A 23,879-nucleotide genomic window follows, 5' to 3' on the forward strand; every position below is an offset into this window, starting at 1 on the left:
CATTATCCATTCATCACGGGTAAAAGTAAACAGTTCGTAAAAAACGAATCAAATTAAAGCAGAAATACACTGAGAAATGTGTTATTTATGGTAAATAAATGATAAATGATCAGTTTCAGGGAGTAGTGATGCTACAACTTTTCGTTTCAGGTGCAAACCAGTCAGACTTCAGGAGCCATTAAGTAGTTATATTGCCTCAAAGAGTCACACCACATTATTCCCATTCACTCCTCAGTTTATTAAATCACTCTTACATTTTAAAGTAATTAACTCGACTTGAAAGACAGAAGTGACACCTAATCAAAGTAGCGTATATGTTTAGTTTGTACTGTAATCGGTTGCTGTTTGTTTAAGTGATCATCATGGCGGTCATGATGTTAATCTGTTTCCAGATTATTCCAGAAAATAACAAATGTGATGTCACCTCCACTGTTTCTTCTGATCACTGACTGTATTGTTAAATTGGGCTCCACTAATTGCTGACCTGTCGACACATTTTCACAACTTGACAATGAATCCATTCATCTTGACAAGTAAGGGCGGTATTATAGTATTCCAGTCAGCACCAAAGTGTTGGACAAAATGATCAACACTGCTAAATTACTATAAACAACAGGACTGTGGACTTGACACATAGGTGGAGCAAGACGCTGCAAACTGAACAAATATCATTTGACTCATAGCGACTTGGTACTTAATACTTGAACCTTACAAGTTCGCAGCGATGCTGCTGGTCAGTGTTAAACGCTACATGTGTCAATGAATGATGTACCCTATGAAACAGAGGATGCACTCTCCCCTAGAAAGAAGTAATGTATTAGTCTCATTTGAATGGATCCAATGTTGACAAATTACCCCCAAAATAAAAACCAAATATCAGGCAGGTCAAATCAAAAGCAAAACAGATATGCTGAGGCAAGTTTGCTGATCAAGCTTTGCAGAGTATGTAAAAATATCAAATTATGTTGCTTAACTTCAAAATACTCCTATAACCATATTTTAAATATTCACAATTAAGTTTAAATTATCTCAAAATACACCCGTGTGCTCCGCACCCCCCTCCTCGATGCAATAATCCGCCTGAGTCACGCTTACTCACAAGTACTGCCAAAGATAAATCTGACATGTGGGTATCTCTGCATTCAGTTTTGGTATTAAGTCTCAGATACACAAATATCTCTCCAGGCTGAATCACAACCCACCTCTGCTGCAGAGGAAAAGACAGCGATGCACACATTGTAACTGACAGCTGGGGCACCGGGTCACCAAGTAGCCTCAGCGAGGAAGGCTGCAGGAGCCAAAAGGGGAACTCCTCAGGACCAATCAATTCCACCGCCCAGGGCAATACTGTTGCTCGGGCTTATGTTGCTATCTGCATCAATGCCGCACACGGCTTTTCTTCGCCGTCGTGAACAATTTGAGTGACACATCTTAAATAGTAATCCATATGCTATTCAGGAATTAAGTGCATGGTATCACCAACTGCAGCTAGTGTATGCCAGCAGTCTTTATCCATGTATGTGGGGATGGATGTAGTTATGCCACAAACTCTTAAAAGTACATTCTGCTATATTGCCTTAATAATTAGGAGTTTTCCTCAGTTCCCATCCACCAGCAGTGATAAATGGTGGCAGTGTTGTGTATGGTAATACAGACAGAGAACTGAGCTGTAGCAGAGGAGGACATTGATCCAATCTGCAGACAATTAGTAACGACTTATCACACACAAATGAGACGGACCATGTTCTTCGCCATCTGTCCTCAAACACTAGTCTGCAGCCTTTGTGGTGAAATCAAAAGGTATGGATTATTTGACTAATTCTAAATCTGAGTCCAGAGAAATGTTCAGCGTGAATAGATAAACACATGGAATCAGCCCATAACATCACATGTGACTGGTTTCAGTGTTTAAACATTCACATCAGGGCAGTTATTTCTTTAGATGGCATTTTGTTGTTAATTAGGAATGATTGTGCCAAAGAGTGTACATGCACACTAACAAAAAATTAATATGCAAGTGAAAAACAGATTTAAAAAAAAAAAAAAAAAAAAGCATTGGAGAGAGAGGCCCTGGTCTATGAGAGAAATTAAAATTTAGAAGCACAAGTATGAAGGAGAGAAAAATGTCAGCTAGGGAGGGACAGAAAGTCACAGAGGGAGCTATCGTACATTTCTTGCTCTCTTAATGCTGGCTGCTAGCTTATGATTAATTACACACTGGTCTTAAAATAGGTCGCTTTTCCCTCCCTGCTGTATGCCTTTCTCTTTCTGTGTGGAAGACAAGAAGAGAAAGAGCAAGAGTCCCAAAAAAAGGCAAGGGGCGACAGAGGAGCTGTTCCTGTCGTGCTATGTGAGATAGACAGATCGGCAGATATAACAAAAGAGAGACATTTTAAGCAGTGCAGGGTTTGAGCTCGCAGGTCTGAGGTCTGTGGTGTGACAAAAATTCACTAAATAGATAATGTTAAGTCTCCGTCTCTGACAGTGAGCAGATATTGCAGCATCTCTCCCGTTCTGCTCAGAGTTTTATGAAGTATATTCTTCTGTGACATTTTACTGCTCTGAAGGGTCATCTTAAGTTTTTTCTAAGCCTCTCAAGAGAGAGATTATTTTAGCGTTGTGGCACATTTGGTTAAGCTACTCCTCATACAACTTCAACATCCACCCAGAATTTAGAATCGACCATAAAAGGGGATTGTGCTCGGGGAAATGTGTTGCCTCCTATGAAGTCTGAAGCTGAGTGGTTAGCAAATACAACTGGATGAAAGCCTGCAGAAAAGGTTGTGCTGACAGAAACACTGAACTCTGCATGAATAGACGTGCGACCCCCCCCCCCCACCACCACCACCACACACAGCAGAACTGCACACACACGCACTTACATTTACTGTATATACACCTGCTTATCACCCGCCGTGGGGCTGTGCTTAGAGTCACTCAACCTTGTAATAGCTTTGCTGAGACAGAGATCATGCCTCAGCCTGTTCAAGTGTTCCCCCTCTATGAGCGTGATAAGCCATCACCTGGGCCCAGCGAGAGCTGCTCCGTTAAAATTTTATGCTACAGTATATCCCTAAAAGGTACTGAAGCCCACAGAACAGTAAGAGCCATATGAATGGGAGCGCTAAACTGCAGAAATGTGGGCTTAATGACAGCGATCGTCGTCATGATGAATCTGTCTTGTGAAATATTCATATTGTCACTTGCATGACGGCTACAGTGAACAGAAATACATTATGTATCAGCGAAAGTGGCTCTGCCAGAGCTGCATGTCACCCAAGTAGAGTCCAACACCCACATCTGGGGAAAGCCTAAATTTAGACATGATGTAAACAAAATTATATTTGAAGCAAAATTTGGGTTCATTACAACTTTTTTTTTTTTCCGTGGGCTACTTGTGTCCTCCACAGGTGTAGGTTGTTTTAGTATTGCAGTTACTAAAGTACTTGCACAAATCTGGAAAAACAGAACACACTGCTGCAACTAAGGTGAACACGGCAAGAAATATGAGGTAAGATGATCAGTCACTCATTGCAAACTTTTTAGCCAGATTACAGTCATCGACTAACCAAAAGTAAGCACCCAGAAATGAGTCATTCATTGCACTGTTTGTGTGCTCAACTACAGTAAATTGTAATAAACCTTCTGGCAGAAAGAGCTCAAAGGTGCAATTAATAACATTAAAACAGGGTCTTCTGTATTGTGCAGTCTGGTTCACTGTCTTGGGACATTTACTGGAACATAACCATTAATGACAAAATTTGCCTCAGCTCAGTTTCGCCTGCTACGACAAATGTGCTGTGAACACAGTCTATAAAGCAAAGTCGTATTGGGATGTTGTTACGGAAACTGGTGGATGTTCAAAACGGACAGCTTGGGGGTAGAAATGTCACAGTCTTCTTTGTTTTGTCTTTGTTGACAGGGACTAACCTTAAGCGAACATAGAGTAATGGCAGAGTGAAAAGGGTACAGAGGTCCAAAGCTGGACTCAATCATTCAGATTCAAAGAAACTCAAATCTGGCTGCTCATGGATCTTGACTTCTCATTAACAATGTTTGAATGGGATCCAATGGTTCTACTAAATGGGATGCACTGATCTAATCCTGATATTGGATAATAGTGTGACACTGACTCCAATAGCTTCATCATCCATTGTGACAGTGGAGTTGACATACTTGCTAAAGTTTTATGTTTACGTCTATGTGTATTTCCTATGTCAGACGGCGCTGGAAGACAAAGCTCGAAGGAAGCAGGTAGAGAGCTACACATGGAGCTAACAACAAAGTGTCAGCTATTTGGAGGTGTTTTGCACTGTGAAGTCAAGCCTGGTGTTGTCTTACACATAAAAGAAAGATCCCAGTCTCTTCCACATGGTGACACATACAGCTTATTAATTAAACACTGGGATCAACTCTGTTATCAAGATTGGCTGTTACCCGAAGCCCAGGTATTAGTGTCAGGACTGAAAAAGTCAGATCAGTGCACCCCTGTATTAAACATATCAATGGCCAACATTATGAAAGAAAGAGACAGTTTGTTTCCCTTTAAGATGCGTAAAGAAAAGTACAGCCGTCACTAAACTTCAGCTGGGCTAAGCAAAGCTAATAATTAGCTTCAGTGCTTGTTTGGCCAAAGTCTTCTGTTCACTGAGTAAACTGTATGACCTGCATGACTTCAAAGTTCCACCTTCCCCTTTACGAGATGGACAGAGGCCGGCAGACTCCCGGGTCGGAATATTATCCATGTATCAGTGTCCCCCGGAAAGACAAGTCACTCACTGCAGATGGGCTACAATTACTACCACGGCAGGATGAATACACACCGGGGAAATATGAAACTGGTTTCTGCTGAAATATACATAGCACTTCTCTGTAGCACAGAGATGCAGACCCCAATGCAGTTTTAGATTACTTCAAAGTGATTGATTTACAGAGGTCAGCTACGTGAGAGCAGAGAGGGAGGACAAAAAGGTGGAGGAGATGGAGCGAGGCAGAGGTTAAGTTTACTTGTTGTTGGATCAGCTCTGCTCTCTGTTGATGATGTCAGCGCCCCAGCAGTCAATCTGCGGAGTCAGACAATTTAATGTGTCCAGGAGCTGCCACTCTGCAGTGTGTTATATTAAAGTCTTCAGCCCAAAAGTCGACAAGGTTAATGCGCCTCGCCTTCTTCCAGCCCTTCCTTTGCCAGTCTAAACCAGTAGTACACACTATACATCTGAAGGGTCATGACATGGACAAAAAAGAAGAAAAAAGCCTGTTTTAGCTCGATTTGATTATTTCTATTTTACTTTTTAAAAAGAATCTTGGTATTTTGTCTTTTCTCTTGAAATACTGGGTGACTGTATACTTTTCAGGTCTTATCAGTTACTCCAAAGAAACAATTATAAGCTTTAAAGATAAAATCAGATGGGTCTAATAAAATCTTGGCCGCGTCTGTGTCAGTTTTGCACCAAAAGCCTGGTTAATTGAAAGGCTATGAGGTGCCAGCCAGTGATGAAAGGGAAATTCTGCAAATTGAATTTGAGGTCAATATTTTTAGCAACAGCAACGTGCTGCCTTGTGTTCCATCATGTCATGTCTTGATTTCACAGCATAAGGTCTCTGTATAAAGGCACAGCATGTGTCTCCGGTGATAAAATTAATCAGGACATGAGGCTGTACAGGCCCCAAAACTACACACAACTACAGTATGACGTCCGCTGTTGTAAATCTATTGATCTTCTCACTATCAATCATCTGATCAGCCACTGATCAGAAGTCAGTGCACGAGTAGAAGTGACGAGTTTTATACTTTCTGAATGAGAGCTTGAACCCAGCTTGACCACTTCTAGAGCTGCAGTCGTCACCCGGCACCCTTTGGGAACGTGTTCGTATCTTTAAGGGAAAGTTGTACGTGGAGCAGGTGTAGCGATGTGATTACTGTACCGAGCCCGAGCAGAGCGGCCTTTGACAAAGTAGGATTGATGAGCACTGCAGGGGAGGGAGCAGCTATTTCTGTCTGCCTGACCACATGCGGTGCCCTATGTCTAGCTGTGTATACACACCTGTGTGTGTCTGCATCAGAGAACAATGGACACTGGACTGAAGTCGTACTATAAAACACAGTGCTCTAAACCATTCCACATGCAATCCATTAGAGTAATCCCATTAATTATTAGTAAGAAAGCTGCAATCAACACTGGATTACTCAAATGACTGAGACTACCTTTCCAATATATTAAACTGTTCCAAGTTCTTATTTATTTAAATAGTGTTAGTAACAAATTCATTCATATTTTAATGGTGTAAGTTAACCCTACAGATGTATCTGACATAAACGGGATGGAGTTGTGAAGATACAAAAAGAAAAGAGGTCCACTAACACCACATTACATGTATCCAAATATGAAAAACACAATTATAACCGAGTTTCTATTCTATTCCATTTCCATGCAGAGTCCTTGTCATAGTAAACTGAAACTTTCCATTTTAAACTTCACCTCTTTTCAACTGCAGAAGATGTTTTCCTTCTCTTTGCGCAAGCAAACACATATACACACAGGCAAGCGCGCACACAAACGTTATGGAGAAGCATGACACTAGCGATTAGCTACAGTGCCAGAAGCCTGAGACAGCAAAAAAAAGCAGCAGACGGGCTCTCGGTGAGCACCTTGTGGACCGAGCATCACATTGAATCAGCCTGGAGAGCACAGGGGAGGGGTAACATGCCAACAATTCAATACAACCCAATTCCGCTGGCCTGCACGGCGAGACTGACGAACAAATTGAGGGTCCATTGTTACAAGAGCGGCACTTGTAGCGTCTCCGGTCGTCCTAAATAAATTGCATTATCTGGTCTGTCAGAGCGGCAGGAAAATAATCCATCCTGTCTTATCATCACAAACACATTCAATCCACTTTGGGTTTTTTCCACCTCTTCTCTTCAATGAGTTTTTGCTCTCATTTTCAGGCCTTTGTGATATAAGAATATTGAATCAACTGCATCCCACTCGTTTTTAAGTATCCACCTATATTTTATATGCACACAGACATGAGCAAAGGCAGAAACCCTAGCTGATGATGGGCACATTATGAATAATTCATATTGTGACTTAAAGAGTGTGTATTTTTACATAAAGTGATGCCACAATGCTGTGAAAATGCATGTAATTTATATGTTGCGCAATGAACACAGATGAGAGTGCAGTTTCACATTTCTGGTATTTTCAGATTTTCAAATCCCTTACAGCCATCTGAAGGCAGCAGGATGAACATGTGCTACAAACAGAACATGTGTTTCCGTTTGAAAAGTGTTAAGACCGTTAAGTACCGTGCCAATATGAATGATGAACCACTGTGATTACTTTGATGACACCATGGACAAACAATACCAAGCTGCTGCACAACAACCACATTAACTTCTATACATATTAGTAGTAGTAGTAGTAGTAGTATATTAATTGTATCCAACAAATTATTATGAGTGTAACTCTGTGACATTGTTTAAATCTGAGGGAGCAGCCGTACCTTTACATAAAAGAGACCACAAGATGTTCAGTATAAATGTTGTGAATTAAATAAAGAGACTTTGTCCTTTGGCAACACTTTCATGCTGCCACTATATTTATGTCTTGCTGGTCTGCAGCTCACAGCAAACCAAACTATTTTCCTGCATGGAGAAGCTTAATTGAACTCATTTTATGATGAAAATGGTGAGTCATACCCCACTCTGATAGGCACATCTGCTTCAGAGTGATGAGACCAATAATGTGACTGGCTGAGAAGATAATGATTAATCACCATATGCTTCAATTTATATTCCAGCTCTCCCAAATCTTTTACACAAATAGGATATCAACAAAACAAGCATGTTTGGACACACCATCGCTGACCTTGAACACATGACTGAGTGCAGTGGTTCTCAATTGGTGGGTCACAACCCATATGTGGGTCACAGAGCCATTTTAAATGGGTCACGGATACAAGCGTGAAAAACAAAGTTGAGGGTAGGAAAAAGTTTCCCATGATGCAGTTTGCAGGCAGTAGCCGTTTGCTGCCAGCGTTGTCATGACAGCTATGTCCCAAACTAGTGTCCTCACATCAGTGGTTAGCTCTCATTCAAGCATTTAAAAACAGGTTTAAGATCAGATTAGTCTGACTTTTTTTTTGCTCAAGATAAGTGTGACTTAATCGTTCATATTTCATACAGTGCAGTCTCGATCCTGATGAGCATTGCCAGTTTAAAATTGTTTGAAAAGCATGTGTCTGTAGTTTAAAGTGAGTCTGTCTTTCTAATCTATTTGGGTTTTTAGCCCTATTTGCACTTGCGTTGCACTTTTTTTGGTTTATTTTATATTTTTGACAGTGCATGTAAGTGTTGTGAAATACTGCATTATTTTTTGTGAAATAATTTAGAGTGGCTCAAAAATGTAATTTGTGATTTAATGACTGAAAAAATGTGGATCCTGATGCCAGATGAGAAACACTGACCTACTGCAGTGTTTTGTGCTGTGTTTTGCAAATGTGCCATGACAAAAGTGCCCCCAGAAACACACACACACACACACACACACACACACACACACACACACACACACACACACACACACACACACACACACACACACACACACACACACACACACACACACACACACACAGTTGTGTTTCCATCACATTAAACTTACTTAAATTAATTTCCTGGAGACTTACCTTCACCATAGCTATGAATGATTTACATTATGGAGACTTATTTTTTGTCCCCAAAAGCAGGTCAAGTCCGAATAATGTGACAGTGTAAATGGATTTAGGTCCCCACAACATAAGTAACACAAGCACACACACAGATGGGGGATCTCATACTCCCTTGCCTGTATGTTTGTATTCCATCGTGGTTACTATCAAGAAGTTGTTCTGACAGCAGAGCAGCACTATTAGGAGAAGTAAGCTGAAGGCAGGAGGGTTTGCCTGGAGACATGTTTAAAACTCAACAAAGAAAAACTACTTTACATGACCTCCCAGTGTCCCTGCCTGTCAAAACTCTGCAAAGAAGCTTGCCTCCAAAAATTCCTCAAATCTACAATTGCCTTTTGTAAACAAACCCTTTCTCCTTGTAGCTCACTAAATTCTATAATTTACATGTTCATATGCAGCACCTCGACACATTTAGAAACCTTCTTCCCCTTGAGACTTGTCATTTTTTTCCCCGTCTATGAATTCTCCCCACTGGGACAGATCTGTGGGTGTGTCTGACATGCCCTACATGAACAGACCCCTCAACCCCTCCACCCGCTGTGGGCTGGCTGCTGCATGATGCGTTGTGACTGACACTGGGAGCCAAACACCCCTGCCACTGCTCCACTCTGGGAGTAAAGTCAGGCAGGAAATCTGGCAGCTCATAACCCTCAGCTGGGCGCACTCATCCCCTCCGCTGCCACTCCTCTGTACCTAGCAAATACCTCAATTTGAAATCATACATTTCACCGTTAACCTTGATGGCAGTCGTCTCCATTTTTGACAAGGTGCGCCCGCATGTGTGACTGACTGAACTGCAGACACATATGTGTGTGTGTCTGTAGAATGAAAATGCGAGACCAACATCTCAAGGGTGCTGGTATTCAAATCTTGTTGTGCTACAGGAATAATAGGCAACCTATCTGCATTGTGTCTGGTGACCAGTTTCACATCATAACAAATTTGTATCCAGTCTTCCCATTCAGAGGTAATAAAAGCAAAGAGCCAGTGATCTGTGGAACAGCTGCTTGTTTGTCTCCTCTCTTTGACCTCTAACGGGACAGACCTGTTCGACACTGATAGAGAAGTGAAATATTCTTTTAGTGAAAGGAAGCAGATTCCTGACGTTTAATCTGATGGTTAGTCTCTTCCGCTCAGCACAGCCGCACAATGACTCCACACAGAGGATCATATTCTTTCCGACAGCACCCTGTCAAGCTCTCTGTCTCCATCCACCCTTCCCATCACCTCACGATCGGTAGCACACACAGGTGATGTTGTTCTTTGCTTTATGAAACTCTGCGTAGCCTCAGGGGCCCTAAGGCTGTACCTGACAATAAACACTCACAGATAGGGACTTATTGGGGAAGAAATATATATATATATAAAAACGTTCTCAGTGAATCACTGTCTGTGTTTTTAATGGGGTGACATCTGGCTCAGCAGAGGTCTTCTCTTATCTGGTTTAGCGAGGCGGCTAAATGAAAACGACTACAATAAAGTAGGAGGAGATGAAGACGCCTGAATGCTCCAACAAGCAGTTGATGGTTTCATCTGCTGTGTGGCTAAATGGTTTACTTTTACTGGTTGTATTCCTCATTGAGTCGGTTAGTTTGAATGTGTCTCATCCAAGAAGCCAAGAGGAACAAATGTTCCTCATATTTGGCTGATATGGGGATAGCAGTCTTTGCTTTCAGGCAAAAAATGCAAACTTATATTGAATTGGAGAAAAAGATGGAAATTCTCTCTTTATGCATATGTGAGCACAAATCTGTGTAATAACAAAACAAATGCATGATTAAAAGGCATATGTTATGCCCTGGGAAACAGACAACTGAGGCTTGGCTTCTAGTGTTACTCAAGTTAACAGCGCTTTGGTCTGCTTCTCAACTGACCTTTAGAGCACTGGGAGATGAGAAAATATTCATAAAAACAACAACAAAACTTGTTTCACAGTTCTGCTGCAGATCTGCTACTCGGAGCAGTCAAAAGATTCAGTCATTCATCTGCCATAATGGGAGCTCTGGGTCATACAATCTAAAAAATAAAATACCGCTGCCTGTGATGGGGCTCCTAGAGGCTGAATAATCACCAGGTTTTGTTGTGGCAGCAAGGATAATAAAGCATTCTTATGATGCCATAAAAATGCCTGTTCAAGACAGCTTTTCTGGGCTTTTTCAGGCTCACTGCAGAATATTAAACCAAAATTTTGATGGTGCATTAGCTTCACAAACATAGCTGTTTATTTCATTGACTTTTACATGTATAAATCAACAATTTCCATTTCCCAAAATGTCAGTGATGCTGATAACAGATAGTTTGCTTGAGTATTTTCCTAGCAGTACAGAAAATTCCTCCCTGAATTATTTAGTCACTGGTTGTTCTACTTTAACAGATTAAAACTAACTGCAAATATCTGCAGCACTGCTTGCTGTGATGTTAAATTACCCTTCCAGGCACAGCACTTGACTTTGTCCATTGAGAGTATCCTGAGCCGATATCCTTTGAAACATGTGAAGACAACACTTCTCGAACGCTGTAAATTTCTACACTTTGAATTTGATATGAGTAACCCTGTAACATCTTGACTTCCTGGTTGATCAACTTTGACTTTTCTGTCCCTCCTCAATCCTGTGTTTTAATTGCCTCGCTCATCTTAACCTTTACTTTTCTTCCTATCTACTTGTTTTTTTCTCTGTACTTACTTTGTACCATGTTAAATGTGCCTCTATCCCTTTTCAAATTAATCTTAGTATTAAAATGGCAGTAAATTAAATGGATCAGATTTAAATCACTTTCCTAGACATATTTTGTTTCCCTTGGAAATATGTCAGAATTAGGTAGCCTTTACTTCTGATTTATTAGCTTAGTTTCTAGCTTAGCTTAGTTTACTAGTATAGCCTGTAGTTAGCCAGAGTTAACAAAGCAACACTAACTACACTACAATAGTTTGTGCTAACTGTTCAGCTGTAGGCACTACAAATTTGTAATCTGTCCAAGATTTGCTTTAAATTCTGTCAGCATGATTGCACTAGTTTAGCCTTATTTTGAGATAATTATTATTATTAAGATAATGAGGAGTTTATCTTCGCTCTGCATCATGGAGAGGCTGACAAGAGCAAGCAACCTGTAATGTTATTTTCAATACCAGTCCCGCTGAACGTCCTGTTGAGCACCAGTTTCTTCTACTGCCTGTTTCAGGGGTTAAACAATTTAAACTGTGTAATAGAAGACTCTATTGCTTGCAATCTTATGTTAGGTTGCTGGCCACAGTGCACCGCTTATCTGGGATAAGAGATTCTGATAAAGAGGATAATCTGAGGTTGCTGGCATCATAAAGGGGCAATCAGTGAACCTAACAAACAACAACTGGAAACATTGTCATCATGTCTGCACTGGTAATGTATGCATAAAGCTAGGGCTCGACAGATGATCCGTCCATAGACTTTCAGGGGGCAGCCGCACATGAAGCAGGCTGAAGTCGCAAAAGAAAGCCCAGCTAGGATGTTTGACAATGCGAGTTAGATGAGACACCATTGATTATTTGTATCTGGCCTCTTACCTGTGAGAGGCAATTATAAGGTCTTGGTATTTCTTTAAAGAACTGGTCTTCTGTCTTTAATAATCTTAGACTGACTACAAAGGGTAACACTATATTATCGTGGAATTAAGAGCGGTGTTTTTGGGAGAGTTTTCTGTTAGGGGGTTAATGCAAATTCAGTGGATTTTAAACTGGTGTGCATTATCATTATTAACAGTCAGTGATGTACACAAAAAAGGCTCAGTGTGATTCCTCTGCAGAGTCTATTTAAGCTCATTTTCAACACTTTGGTTGCTCAGTTATTCCCCTGGTTAATGGGATACAAAGAGCCTGTGCTCAGTCAGCACAGAGCGGTGTGTAACGACATTTCATCCCACACCACGATAGAACCCAGAGTCCCTCAAGGCTGTTCTTTAACAAATCCCATTCATTTAATAAGCAGCAGCCAATAGCACAGGATTAGATTCAGCAGAAGTGTTTGATATGGAAAAATGGTGGAATTACACCATGAAAAGAAATAAAGAGAAAGTTAGAGACGAGAAGCAGATAGGAGGACGGCAGATTAGGCAATGGATGGATTTAAAGGGAGGTAACTCTATTTAAAAGACAGCAATGAGGATCCTGCCGAGGATCGAACCGGGGACAGGATACAGCTAGGCGGCAATTGACTGCCTTGTCTTGTATCACACAGGGGTTCAAGAGGCTATCAAAACATTATGCTAGGGGGAGTCATAAGGATGACCAGGGAGTAATAAAAGACATAAAGTCAGGGAGACCAGGAGCAAGGGAGATGGAAAAAAGCACGAGGCAGAGACAGAGAAGAAAGAGAAAGAGGAATGGTGAGGAAAAAAAAGGCTGGGAGGCACAGTGAGCAGGAGGCAGGAAAATCAATGGACTTTCTATATGCAGCATTGAGAGTGTGCCCTCTTGCTCCTCCAGACAGCCGATCCAAGGACTCCAACAGCCAGCAGACAAACTGAACATATATCCACAGAACCACACTGATAATATGCCACCCCAGCCTGTCCCTGTCTCCATTTATCTCTGTCTTCCCCAATCCAGCCCCAAATACACACTCACACATGCGCACACACACTTCAACCTACTGGCTCCAAATTTAACACTCTAATTTGGTTGAGGGCTGGCTGCCGCGTTATTGATGTTGCCAGAGGTCTGATCCATCTTGAGCCTGGGACAAGGCTTTAGTCATGACGACTATAACTCAGAGGCATCCTGCTCACTGTTTGCCAGAGTATCAGACTGGCATTGATAATTTAAAGGCTGGACGGACAGCCAATATTACTTTGCGCCCGCCTTGCTTCATCACCACAAAAGGCTGGATGCCAGTGCTACGAACCGTTCGGTAAATTTCCATGCTTGTTGCGATGCATTGGAGTGGAAATCAGTTTTATAACTTTTTTGCGATGTTACAAACTTCCATAAATACTGTCTTTAGGATTATACAATATGCAAATGAAGATATAAGTAATTAAAAGAGAAATAAAATGAAGTCTGTTTACTTTCTCGCCTTGAAGGATTAAGACGTATTCCGTGTGTGTGTCTGTATGTGATGGTGCGACATGTGGGATGGATTATCGAGGTTTACTCCTGAGCAAGTTTGCCATGACGGTGCTTCTTCACATATATTTAGTATTTTTAATGTGTGTATGTCCACCCATCTGTGTGGGCTTAGCTTGAGGCCAGAGCGACGGGGAATTGGAAAAGCTGGATGTGGCGTTATATACAGTACCAGTGTGTTAATAGGACACAGAGCCTGTTTTGATAACAAACAATGAATGAAGATCGGAAGGAAGCAAGGGAATGTAAAAACAGAAGAAAGAAATGGGGAAGGAGGAAAAAAGAAGAGATGAGGAGGATGATTTGCTCTCTGGAGGCACACAAGACTGTGTTAGAGTAGTCTCTGATCATTGATTAAAGAGCTTTATGTACTCCTACCCACAACATTGTGGAGGACAGACTCCCCCTCTCACGCACACATACACACACACACACACACACACACACACACACACACACACACACACACACACACACACACACACACACACACACACACACACACACACACACACACACACACACACACACACACTCCCACCTCTCCTTCAAACCTCCCCACCCCCTACTCTTCCTTCCCAGGACTGTCCATCCTCCTGCCCTTTCCCTCCTCTCCATGTCTCTCTTCCTGCAGTACTGGTCAGGCAACCATTGCTGTAATTTCCTCTGTACTAAAAACGGACAAATACAAAAGGTCACACAGAGGGAGGGGTCTCATCTTTCTAATCACTCAACAAGAGCACGGCCACTCAGTCCATTCAAATATCACCCTGATAAAGACAAAATGTCCTCTTGTGCTGCCTGTTTACTTTAATTTTTCTTATGTAAGACACAGCAGAGTATGGAGACTACAATTTAATCTAAAGAAAGACAGAAAGTGTCCTTGAGCTGCCCAGTTACATGAAGTGTTCCCTCTCTGAATGAAATGAATCTGAAGTATCTACACGTTCGCTGAATTAAATGATTACATAATGGGTCACGGCCGTGCACCACAGAAAGCATTCAGACATGAAATATATTGAATGCAGCGCACCACCTCAAGCAAACAAGCTGGACCAGGGTTGAGCATTTTCTTATTGGTTCACCGCGGTGCCTTCTACTGATACCACAATCTTATCAGAATATTCTCCTCCTGCTCTTATTAAACGGATGAATGTAAGTCCGTCGTGTCACAATACCCTGAAAACCCTGCAAATCCTGTAAATGAGAAAACATCACTTGACCAGAGGTGGTTTTTCCAGAGTTCGGATTTCGGGCCGTCGCCATCTTGCTAGTTCGGACAGGTTTGGAGCAGGAAGTGACCATGAGCTGGAGAGGAGCGAGCTTTAGATCTGACTGGGAACCTGACAACACTACATCCCACCCACCTTCAGTGGAAACCTGACTCGACAAGTTTATCTATTAAACAGACATGCCCCCCAAAACATAATGCTTTTTGAGGCCTATTTTCTAATTAATGACAGGATTATTTTTAGGTGAACCGCCAGGAAACTAATGAGAAGGGACTTTAGATAACAACACCATAAGAACTTGTGGAAAATTTGATTGACTTTGTATTTCATGAGAGAAGTTGAATAGAAGTCTATGAAGCCAGACACTTTTTGGAGCCAACCTCTAGTGGCCATCGGTGGTATTACAGTTCATGGCACTTCTGCATTGGCCTCATTTTTTAGACCCAGCTACATCAACTTTTATATATAGCCAGTGGGCAAATCGAATAAGGCTGTCTTACTGCTCATTGCTGATTATTATTATACTTCATGTAAATTACGTTACTTAATCCTGCTATCTCCGTCCCCTCTATTTGACAACTTTAGAAGCAAACTTTTAGAAATGCACTTTACTGTGTAGGAAGACAAATGATCCAAGTCATACTTTTTTTAATGCATTTTCAAAACCCAGAAAATAGCAGAAGCAGCAGAGCTGAGAATGAATTAGTGGCGTTATTTAAGCAGAAACCCACAATACATTTTGCTGTCTGTCTAGACAGATGCATGAAACATTAAGCAAACACATTTTCACTGTTATGACTACAAATTTAGATAAGGAAGAAGTAAGTAGCCTTACTTTGTAGTTTGCTGCCACGGTAGCAGGGCCATTACATGTCAAAAGAAATCAATGTGAGCATGCTGAGACAAGCAGCACAGATACTGCTATTATTGTGAATGGCAAGTTCAGGGATCGAGTGCGAGATGAAAGTTTAGCCGAGAGAAAGAGCAGAGAGAGCATGAACAAACTACAAAATGAGAAAGGAAGATGAGACTGCAGTCAATTACAAGTCCCATCTTGCAGTTTGTGTCTACATTGATTTGTTGGGGACTAGGATCTCGGCCTTTCCCCAGTTCACCTAATTGCACTCACTTTGACCCACTAATTACTTCCTAAGACCTAGTTGGTCTCACCTCACTGCACTGCCTCGCTGTCTGGAGCTGTCTCCAAACCAGCGTGGGAGGGAGGGACGAGCAAAGAAAGAGGATGTAAAGGCAAAAAAGAAAGAACAAGGAAGGATTAAGAATGCATGATGTATGTGAGAGCAGGAGACAGAGAGGAGATGTCGAATGAAAGAGCAAGCGACAGACAGAGTAAGGAAATAGAGGACTTGTGTTTTATATTTGAGGGGGTTTGCAGAGACTGTGAACTCAGGTGGAGTGAATACAGCACAGTGAATATACTGCTGTTACTGTACTGTCTGACCCTCACTGAGCTACATACATAATCAAATAATCACTACTGATTAGACAATCACTCATAATCACGAAGATAATAATGACAGCTAGGTTCCTTCATTGGGAACACCGTGGAGGTAGCTTACCTGATGGGATGAGCCCAAACGCCCAGTTGGGGACGAGAATGCCAAACGGGTTGTTTGTGTCTTTGTTCTCTGTCGACAACGGGGTTTTGTGTTCCTCTGACTTCGAGTCTTTGAAAGGTGTCCAACGACTTCCCACAACAAAGGACTCAGAAACTGCAGATCTGGATTCCATTTCTGTGGCACCGACATTGGAGTCTGATGTGGCGGTGGTCAACTGAATGGCTCCAGTTTTCATTTGAGATCCTCCATTTGGTGCTGGAGTGGCTGAGAGGTGGCCTTGCAGGTCAGGTAAGCTTGTAGTTTTCTCCTTTACTTCCTGAACCCATGAGATGGAAATAGACGGCTCCTCTGTCGAGGAGCTGTCGGACGTGTTTTCTGTGCTTGTTGTTATGGTGGCAGGATCTGTCCTCTGTGCGTTTCTGGTCAGAAGCTCCACTGTGGTCACCTCAGAGGTTGTCAGCACCTCCATCAAAGCTTCAGTTGTGGTAGTCATCTCCTCGTTTCTGCTCGTGTCTTTGCTGTGCTTTGTGAAAACTGGAGTAACAGCTGAATTTGAACTTCCCTCCCCTCTGCGGGACGAGGCAGAGAAAATATTATCAGTAGGCCTGTGGACGTAGAGGATCTCTCCCCTGGACTCCTCTGCTGTGTCTGGCTCCGGTGAGCCCTGAGGTGGGGTGGTGGGTTGTTCTACCAGCTGCCAGTGGGACAGAGTAGTGTGCTCAGTCACAGTCACAAAATCACTCTGGCTGCGTGAAGATCCGGTTTCAGGACTCAGTTTGACACCACTGCCGGCCAAGTTGTTCATTTTCAATCCAAATCCACCGGGGAAGTTGTCCCCCTCTCCACCACTCCCCTCAACCTCCTTCTCCTCCTCTGAGACACTTCTGGCAGCTTGAGTATTAGTACCTTCTCCATCCTGGTCCTTGCCCTCACCTGAATAGTTTTCTGTGTTGTCCTGTTGAAGAAAGGTGGGCAGGGTCATAACCTCAAGGGGCCCTGCTTTGGCCTCCATTGGCTCCCACGAAGGATGTTTACCCACATAGGCCACATTTCCAGAAGGGCCGAGTTTGGGGCTGCGCATGGACTTGATGGCCCACTGAAACTGGCTGCTGGGGCCTTTGGGACCCTGAGAACTGGACATGTTGACATGTTCACTGGGTGCTGATCTTTCAATAGGACCTGATGTGGGGGATTCTACAAGGAACAAAGAGACAGAACAGACAAATTAATACAATCCCATCATCAGGGATGGGGTGGATTTAATTTTATGGATGCAGAACTAGCAATTAAAGATTCAAGCCTGGCTTACATGAACCCAATGAAATGTGTTCTGGGAGATCAGTTTCAAAACGATTATGGAAACATGACACTGTCTTAGCAGGGGCACGGCTCTGCGGCAACCAGTGGTTTGAGTCAGAAACAGTGTGGACGATGTCTGATTTCTGTCATAGAAGTTACATATACTCTTTCTCTCTTTCTTTCTTTCTTTCTTTCTTTCTTTCTTTCTTTCTTTCTTTCTTTCTTTCTTTCTTTCTTTCTGTTTCTTTCTGGTTATGGAGTTTACCATGGACAAGACAAATACTATCACATTTACACAACCTGAAAACTTCACTCATCCTTTATAATTTCATATATTCATGACTACACAAGCTTAAAATTTTAGTTTGGGAAAGAAAACATTTTCAGGTCATATCTCTTATGAGTTAAACAGAGAAAACGTCCTTGATTGGACTGTATGAGGGTGGTTTAAAAAGATTTGATTGAGAGTTGCTTGGCAACATGAGCAAACAACTCCACAACTGTCTCTAGATTCCAAATGTAAATGTTCCTCAAGCCTGATTGGTGCACAGCAGTATAAAACATCATCTTTTGAGCCCACTCACTTCAAACCAATGAGAAGAGCCATGACAGAAACAGAAATACGAAAGTTCTCATGTTATGGACCAAAACTGTTAAATAAAACAATGTTACTAATTAATTTCAAAGCCAATGATATGAGCTCAAACCAAATCAAATTTAAAATCCAACTGGTCTATGCTGAGTAGGATGCAACAACTTGAAACAATTCCCTTTGGAGCATGGCAAGACTTGTATATTCTACAATGAATTTGGGTCTGGTAACACCAGGCTATGTCTTGCCATCCAATTACCTCTAACTTAACTGTGCTGTTTAAAGTTGGCTTAAGGTTTGCATATGCAAATATGGTATAAAGACATTAGGATGTACCTGGGATTTAGGCGCAATTTTCCCACTGTGTTTTTTTAAGCTGTGGGCAAACTGAAATCTTTGGTGAGCTGAAAATAGCAGTTAACTGTCATTTGCTGTAAGCTGGATCTTTTGATTTTTTTTTTTTTTTTTTTTCCCCACCAGTGGAGCCTATCAGTGGGGATTCTAAATTCGCAGGAGTTTGTAGACAAAAAAAGGGGGCCACCGTTAGAGGAAGGGTGAGCACACATGCTCCACGCTCACATGCGCACAGATAAACACACAGCAAGAGGATGGGAGGATGTCTTCAAATGTAATTTCACACTTCTCTTCTCTGTCCCTGTTTTCTTGTTCCCTGTGGATTATTTTACCCAAAACATCCTCCTGCGGGAATACACTTGACTGCGGTGAGAGGAGCCATGTGGAAAAACGTAGGAGCACTTGCAACACGATAAGCAAATGACTGGCTCCACAACAAGCTCCATCTAGATCTGTGTATTCAGAAGAAGTGGTCCACTGTACCTTATCAGCTTACGGCTTTAAACCAGACTCTGTCTACACCATCAATAATTCATTCTGTCTGTGTCGTGTGACTCATGGTTGGTGTGTGTAGTGCTTTTTTTTTTTTAGGACAGCAATGCAGCCACATTTCTGAGAGGCCCAGCTGGTGTTGCTACCTTCATCATCTCTCAACTCGGTTTGGCTGTCCTGAGTTTAGTTGACGTGTCGGAAAAGTACAGCAATATAGCACAACAAATTACCACACGAGGGAGAACATTCACAAATATGTCCATGCATAAAATATTAAAGTGAAAGTAAATTATTCAGTAGACTCGCTGTTGCCTTATGCCTAAGTGAGGTTTATGAGTCTGACGTTCATTTCCATAAGAACCATGTAGCCCAGTGTAATTGTCCTATTAATAATCCAAATAGCTAATTACACACTATTACTACACACACTGATGGAAGTGAGAATAATTAAACACATTAATTCCATTTGATCATCTATGTAATGGCCCATGTAATAAATAAAATGAGACAATTAGGCATAGGTTTGGGTGATTTCAATGCACTATTTAGAGCATGGATAAAGTTCAGCTCTGCCACTTGAAATCTGTTGCTGGGAAAAGCCACGACTCAAAAGCAAAAATGCTGCAAAACAAACTTATAATAAGCCTCATTCAGACGGTAATTGTGTGCTTCCACAGTGAGTGGTTCTGCTGTGTTGACTCCACTTTTGCAAAAGGGCTGAGAGAATCCCTCGGGTCAGGCAGACATGATTTTAAATTGTGCGAGTGGAGTCCGACGATGAGGGAAAGAGAAGGAGAGCGAGACAGATGGAACCCACGCCACTTCATCCCATCTACAGATATAGCATCTAGCAAAAAAAAACGACTGAGAAGAAATTATTGCATTGCCATGTGAATCATGTCAGGAGCATCCACACTGAGTGTCTGCACAGACCCCACTGTCTTCTATCACAGAAATTCAGTCTCTGCATGTGACAGACTGGTAGTGAAGCCGACATGTATTTCTTTGACAGACAGTCAGGACTTGCATGTAGAGCTCATTCAAATTCTACATTTGTTGGAGGCACTTTTCTCCATTTGGAGCTTGGGAGAATAAAACTTAATTCAATAAAATGTTCAAAATATTCTGATTTGCAGGGGAAATGATTGAAGTTATAGCGCTGCATCTGGAGACCTTTTTCAAAATAATTAGATTCAATATTAAAATTCTACTTGGATGTGTCGTCCGCAGAGCAAAGCTTTGCATCCCCCTCAATCAAAGGGGCAACATGGCACCATCAATCGCTGAGGAGCGTTGAGATCCAAGGGATAGCCTGCGGTGTGCAATAACAGACTTAATTCAGCTCACTGATGATAGTTTAAGAAGAGACGCCAGTTGGGCAGCTTTCCTTCATGGCAACATTAAAGACAGAAACAACTTCACCTCACCCTCTCCTTCCTCCGTCTCTCCCTTTCTTCCCTCTTCCCTCACTCTACTCGTGGCCCTCGTGTCTTTCTCACCCTCGCTGTAGTAATCATTACCGCCTTCAGAGAGCCAGGGCCTAATTGGCAGAGACGTAGATGTAGGTTAGAGTGAACGGCACCGCCGCCCAACCTCTACGTTAATTGGATGAGGCTGTGAATAATGCATGCCGCGTAAAACTTTGGATTCTCATGATTGCCTTGGGAATGGGTCGGCATGGGACTTCAGGTGGTGCAACACAAGAGTATCTAAATTAACAAAGCCAGCGACTGCTAGGTGTGAAAAGCCCAAGACCTTTATTGAAACATTCCTCTGGCTGCTTGTGGGAGAGTGTTTGTCTTACTTTGTATCCTCCCCTTTTAGCTGCTGCCAAGGATGTGTTATTTGTGGTGGCCATTAAAAGAAAAGCTGCCGTCTTTGACCCAAGGCTAAGGTGTACTTTCCTTCCAGCCTCTCTACTGTATATTTCTCTAAGAAGCTGTAATTTGGCATTATTTTAGATGCCTTTGCATGGGCATTTATTGGCGCAGCAATCATCCATTCAAGAGCTCTTCCTCTGATATTCAGGCTACTATTTCCCCTGTAGTTATCAACCAGAGGGAGTGATTTTGGCTTCAGTGCCAGGGTGCTTTTAAGACGGTGAACTTCTCTGTCTTCGAGTTAGTTGTACTGCATCCGTCCCGAGGGTGATTCACTCTAATGTTGGTATTACCTGCCTAACAAGGACTTGGGGTTCTTCAGCATTGGACTACTGAATTTGTCAGGCCTCCCCCAAATCATTTCTCTCTGTTTGTCTCAGCACTTGCCAAGTGGCAACTAACGATGACGTTACCAGTTGGTTTGTAAACAGCCATTATTAGGGCCTCGAGTTCGGATTTTGGCCGTCACTATCTTGCTAGTCTGGAGCGGTTTTGAGCCGGAAGTGACCATATAATTGCACGACCTTGTGGGGCGCAAGCGGTGAATATGACTCAATCTGATGGGAAACCTAACGATACTATGTTGCAGCCACCAATAGCCACAATCTGACTGCACCACAGGCCTGTCAATCAAACAGACTAATTAATTAATTTCCTAATTAATGACGGATTATTTCCAGATGGACTGCCAGAAAACTAACAAAAAGGAGTGACTTCAGGTAGCACATTTTTTATTGACTTTAAATTTCATGAGAGAAGTTGAATGTGAGTCTATGGAGCCAACCTCGAGCGACTTCTGCATCAATCTCATTTTTCAAACCCGGAGGCTATGTCCACTTTTACATACAGTCTATGGCACTGACTCCTTAAAAAAATCTATCCATGTCTGGTAAATTGCTTTGTTTTTCTTATCTGTTTAATTTATTCTCCACATTTAATCTCTTTTTCAGTCGATTCCATCTTTGACTCCTAAAAATTAGCTGTAATTGGGATGCAGGTCTGCTTTGTTTTAAACAAATAATACAAATTCAAACAAACCTTTTATTACATCACAATAGATTAAAAAAAATGCATTTTAGCAGTTACTCTTTCTGACAGCCTCTTCTGTAAACAAAGCACCCAGTCAATAAATATGAGAATGAAGGTAGAACAGTCTCTACTCCAACATTTTGCACTACTGTATGTGGTATGGCCCTTTTGTTTTGTTTGCAATTACTGTTTAATTAAATTTACGGCGATACTTCAAATTGCCCTGCGGAGGAATATATTATAACATACTCGAGGGAAAAGATGAGAGAGCAGAATGAAGAGGCAGAGACTATTTAAAAAGCATGACATAAACAGATCCTGTATTTACCAGCAACATTTAAATGCACCGCAGCTCCATCTGAGACAAAACGGCTTCAATTCAGTCTTCAATTTCACATATTCACTTATTATTTTTAAAGGTTAAAGTTGAATCTTAAATATGCACTGACACACACACACACACACACACACACACACACACACACACACACACACACACACACACACACACAGTTAAAGTTGAGCTCATACCATTAATGGTGGATTGAGGGTTGCCAGCGGATCTGCTGGTGGCTTGTTCTCCTGGATGGGTGCTGGTGTCACTGTGCCCCGTGTTTTGGACTGCAGGCACTAGTCGAATCAAAGGCATCACCTCCTTTTCCTGTTCGGACAGACCTTCTTCTGGACTCTGCAGTTCACTGGTGGAACCCATGAAGAAAAAGGTGCCACTTCTGGGCTCCATGATGGCGTTGTTCATGCTGCCTTTGTTTCCGCTGAGTTTTGATACACTCTGGTTTCTTCCCGATGCTTCTCCCTGTGTCCGGTTCTCTCCTGCTTTTTCTTCAGGCATCGTAGGTTCCTTCTCTGTCTTGTCACCCTCTTTGCCCCCAGTCCAGTACTTAAAGGGCTTCATAAGAGTGTTCACAAATTCAGTCAGAATACTATTGCTGGTCTGAGATTGTGGGGTGGAAGAAGCTATTGAGGATAATGTAGGGGAGTCAGATCCAAAGTAGCTGCCATCTTCTTCCTCATGGGCAGACCCTCCATGCCTCTCCAGGCTCTCGAGGTCGAAGAGGCCCAAGGTGTTTGGGCCGTCAGACTCGTCCTGGCTGGATTGATTTGATCTGGCTCCGTCCTGTCTTTCATCCCAACCCTCCTCAGCCTTTAGGTGGATGACTACATGCTCCTCAGAGATCTCAGATGAGTGGTTGATTCCAGCAATAGAAGGTACTCTCACTTTGACCAAGTCGACCAGGCCAGGCCAGGTGGAAGTCTTGGAAAAAGGGGCACTATGCTGGGCTTCAGTGACCGCGGACGTGGCCTCTACTGATGGGTTGGCTGTCTGGAACAAAGCCTGTGCCTCTGCAGCCTGGACCCCCACTGGCTGGTGGGCTGCAACACACAACAGCCACATTTCACTTATCTGCTGCTGCACAACACAGCACTAAACCTCCCCTTACCTCTCCCCTCCTATAAGAAGAAACCTGTTATTGCTGTCAAAACAAGATTAAATTCAAATACACAGTGTTATAGATTGACAAGTTTATCACAAGTAAATCAGATTTTCTACCTCAAAGTCCAATCATTTTA

The 23,879-nt window shown here is 42.3% G+C and overlaps 1 protein-coding gene across 1 annotated transcript in view; it reads right to left on the reverse strand.

The window, feature by feature from the left end:
- ncanb (neurocan b) overlaps nucleotides 1-23,879 on the reverse strand; it is a 144,332-nt gene that overhangs the window by 61,719 nt on the left and 58,734 nt on the right. The window contains exons 8-9 of the mRNA XM_069694842.1: nucleotides 22,821-23,681; nucleotides 16,644-17,837 (exon numbers count right to left, since the gene is read on the reverse strand). Of these exons, the coding sequence (XP_069550943.1) occupies nucleotides 16,644-17,837; nucleotides 22,821-23,681 (2,055 nt within the window). The remainder of the gene's footprint in view (nucleotides 1-16,643; nucleotides 17,838-22,820; nucleotides 23,682-23,879) is intronic.

The sequence above is a fragment of the Brachyistius frenatus genome, unplaced genomic scaffold (assembly GCF_029030835.1).
Source record: "Brachyistius frenatus isolate BFR_SWC_R1_liver_20210118 unplaced genomic scaffold, ASM2903083v1 Contig_18, whole genome shotgun sequence".
Taxonomy (NCBI): domain Eukaryota; kingdom Metazoa; phylum Chordata; class Actinopteri; family Embiotocidae; genus Brachyistius; species Brachyistius frenatus.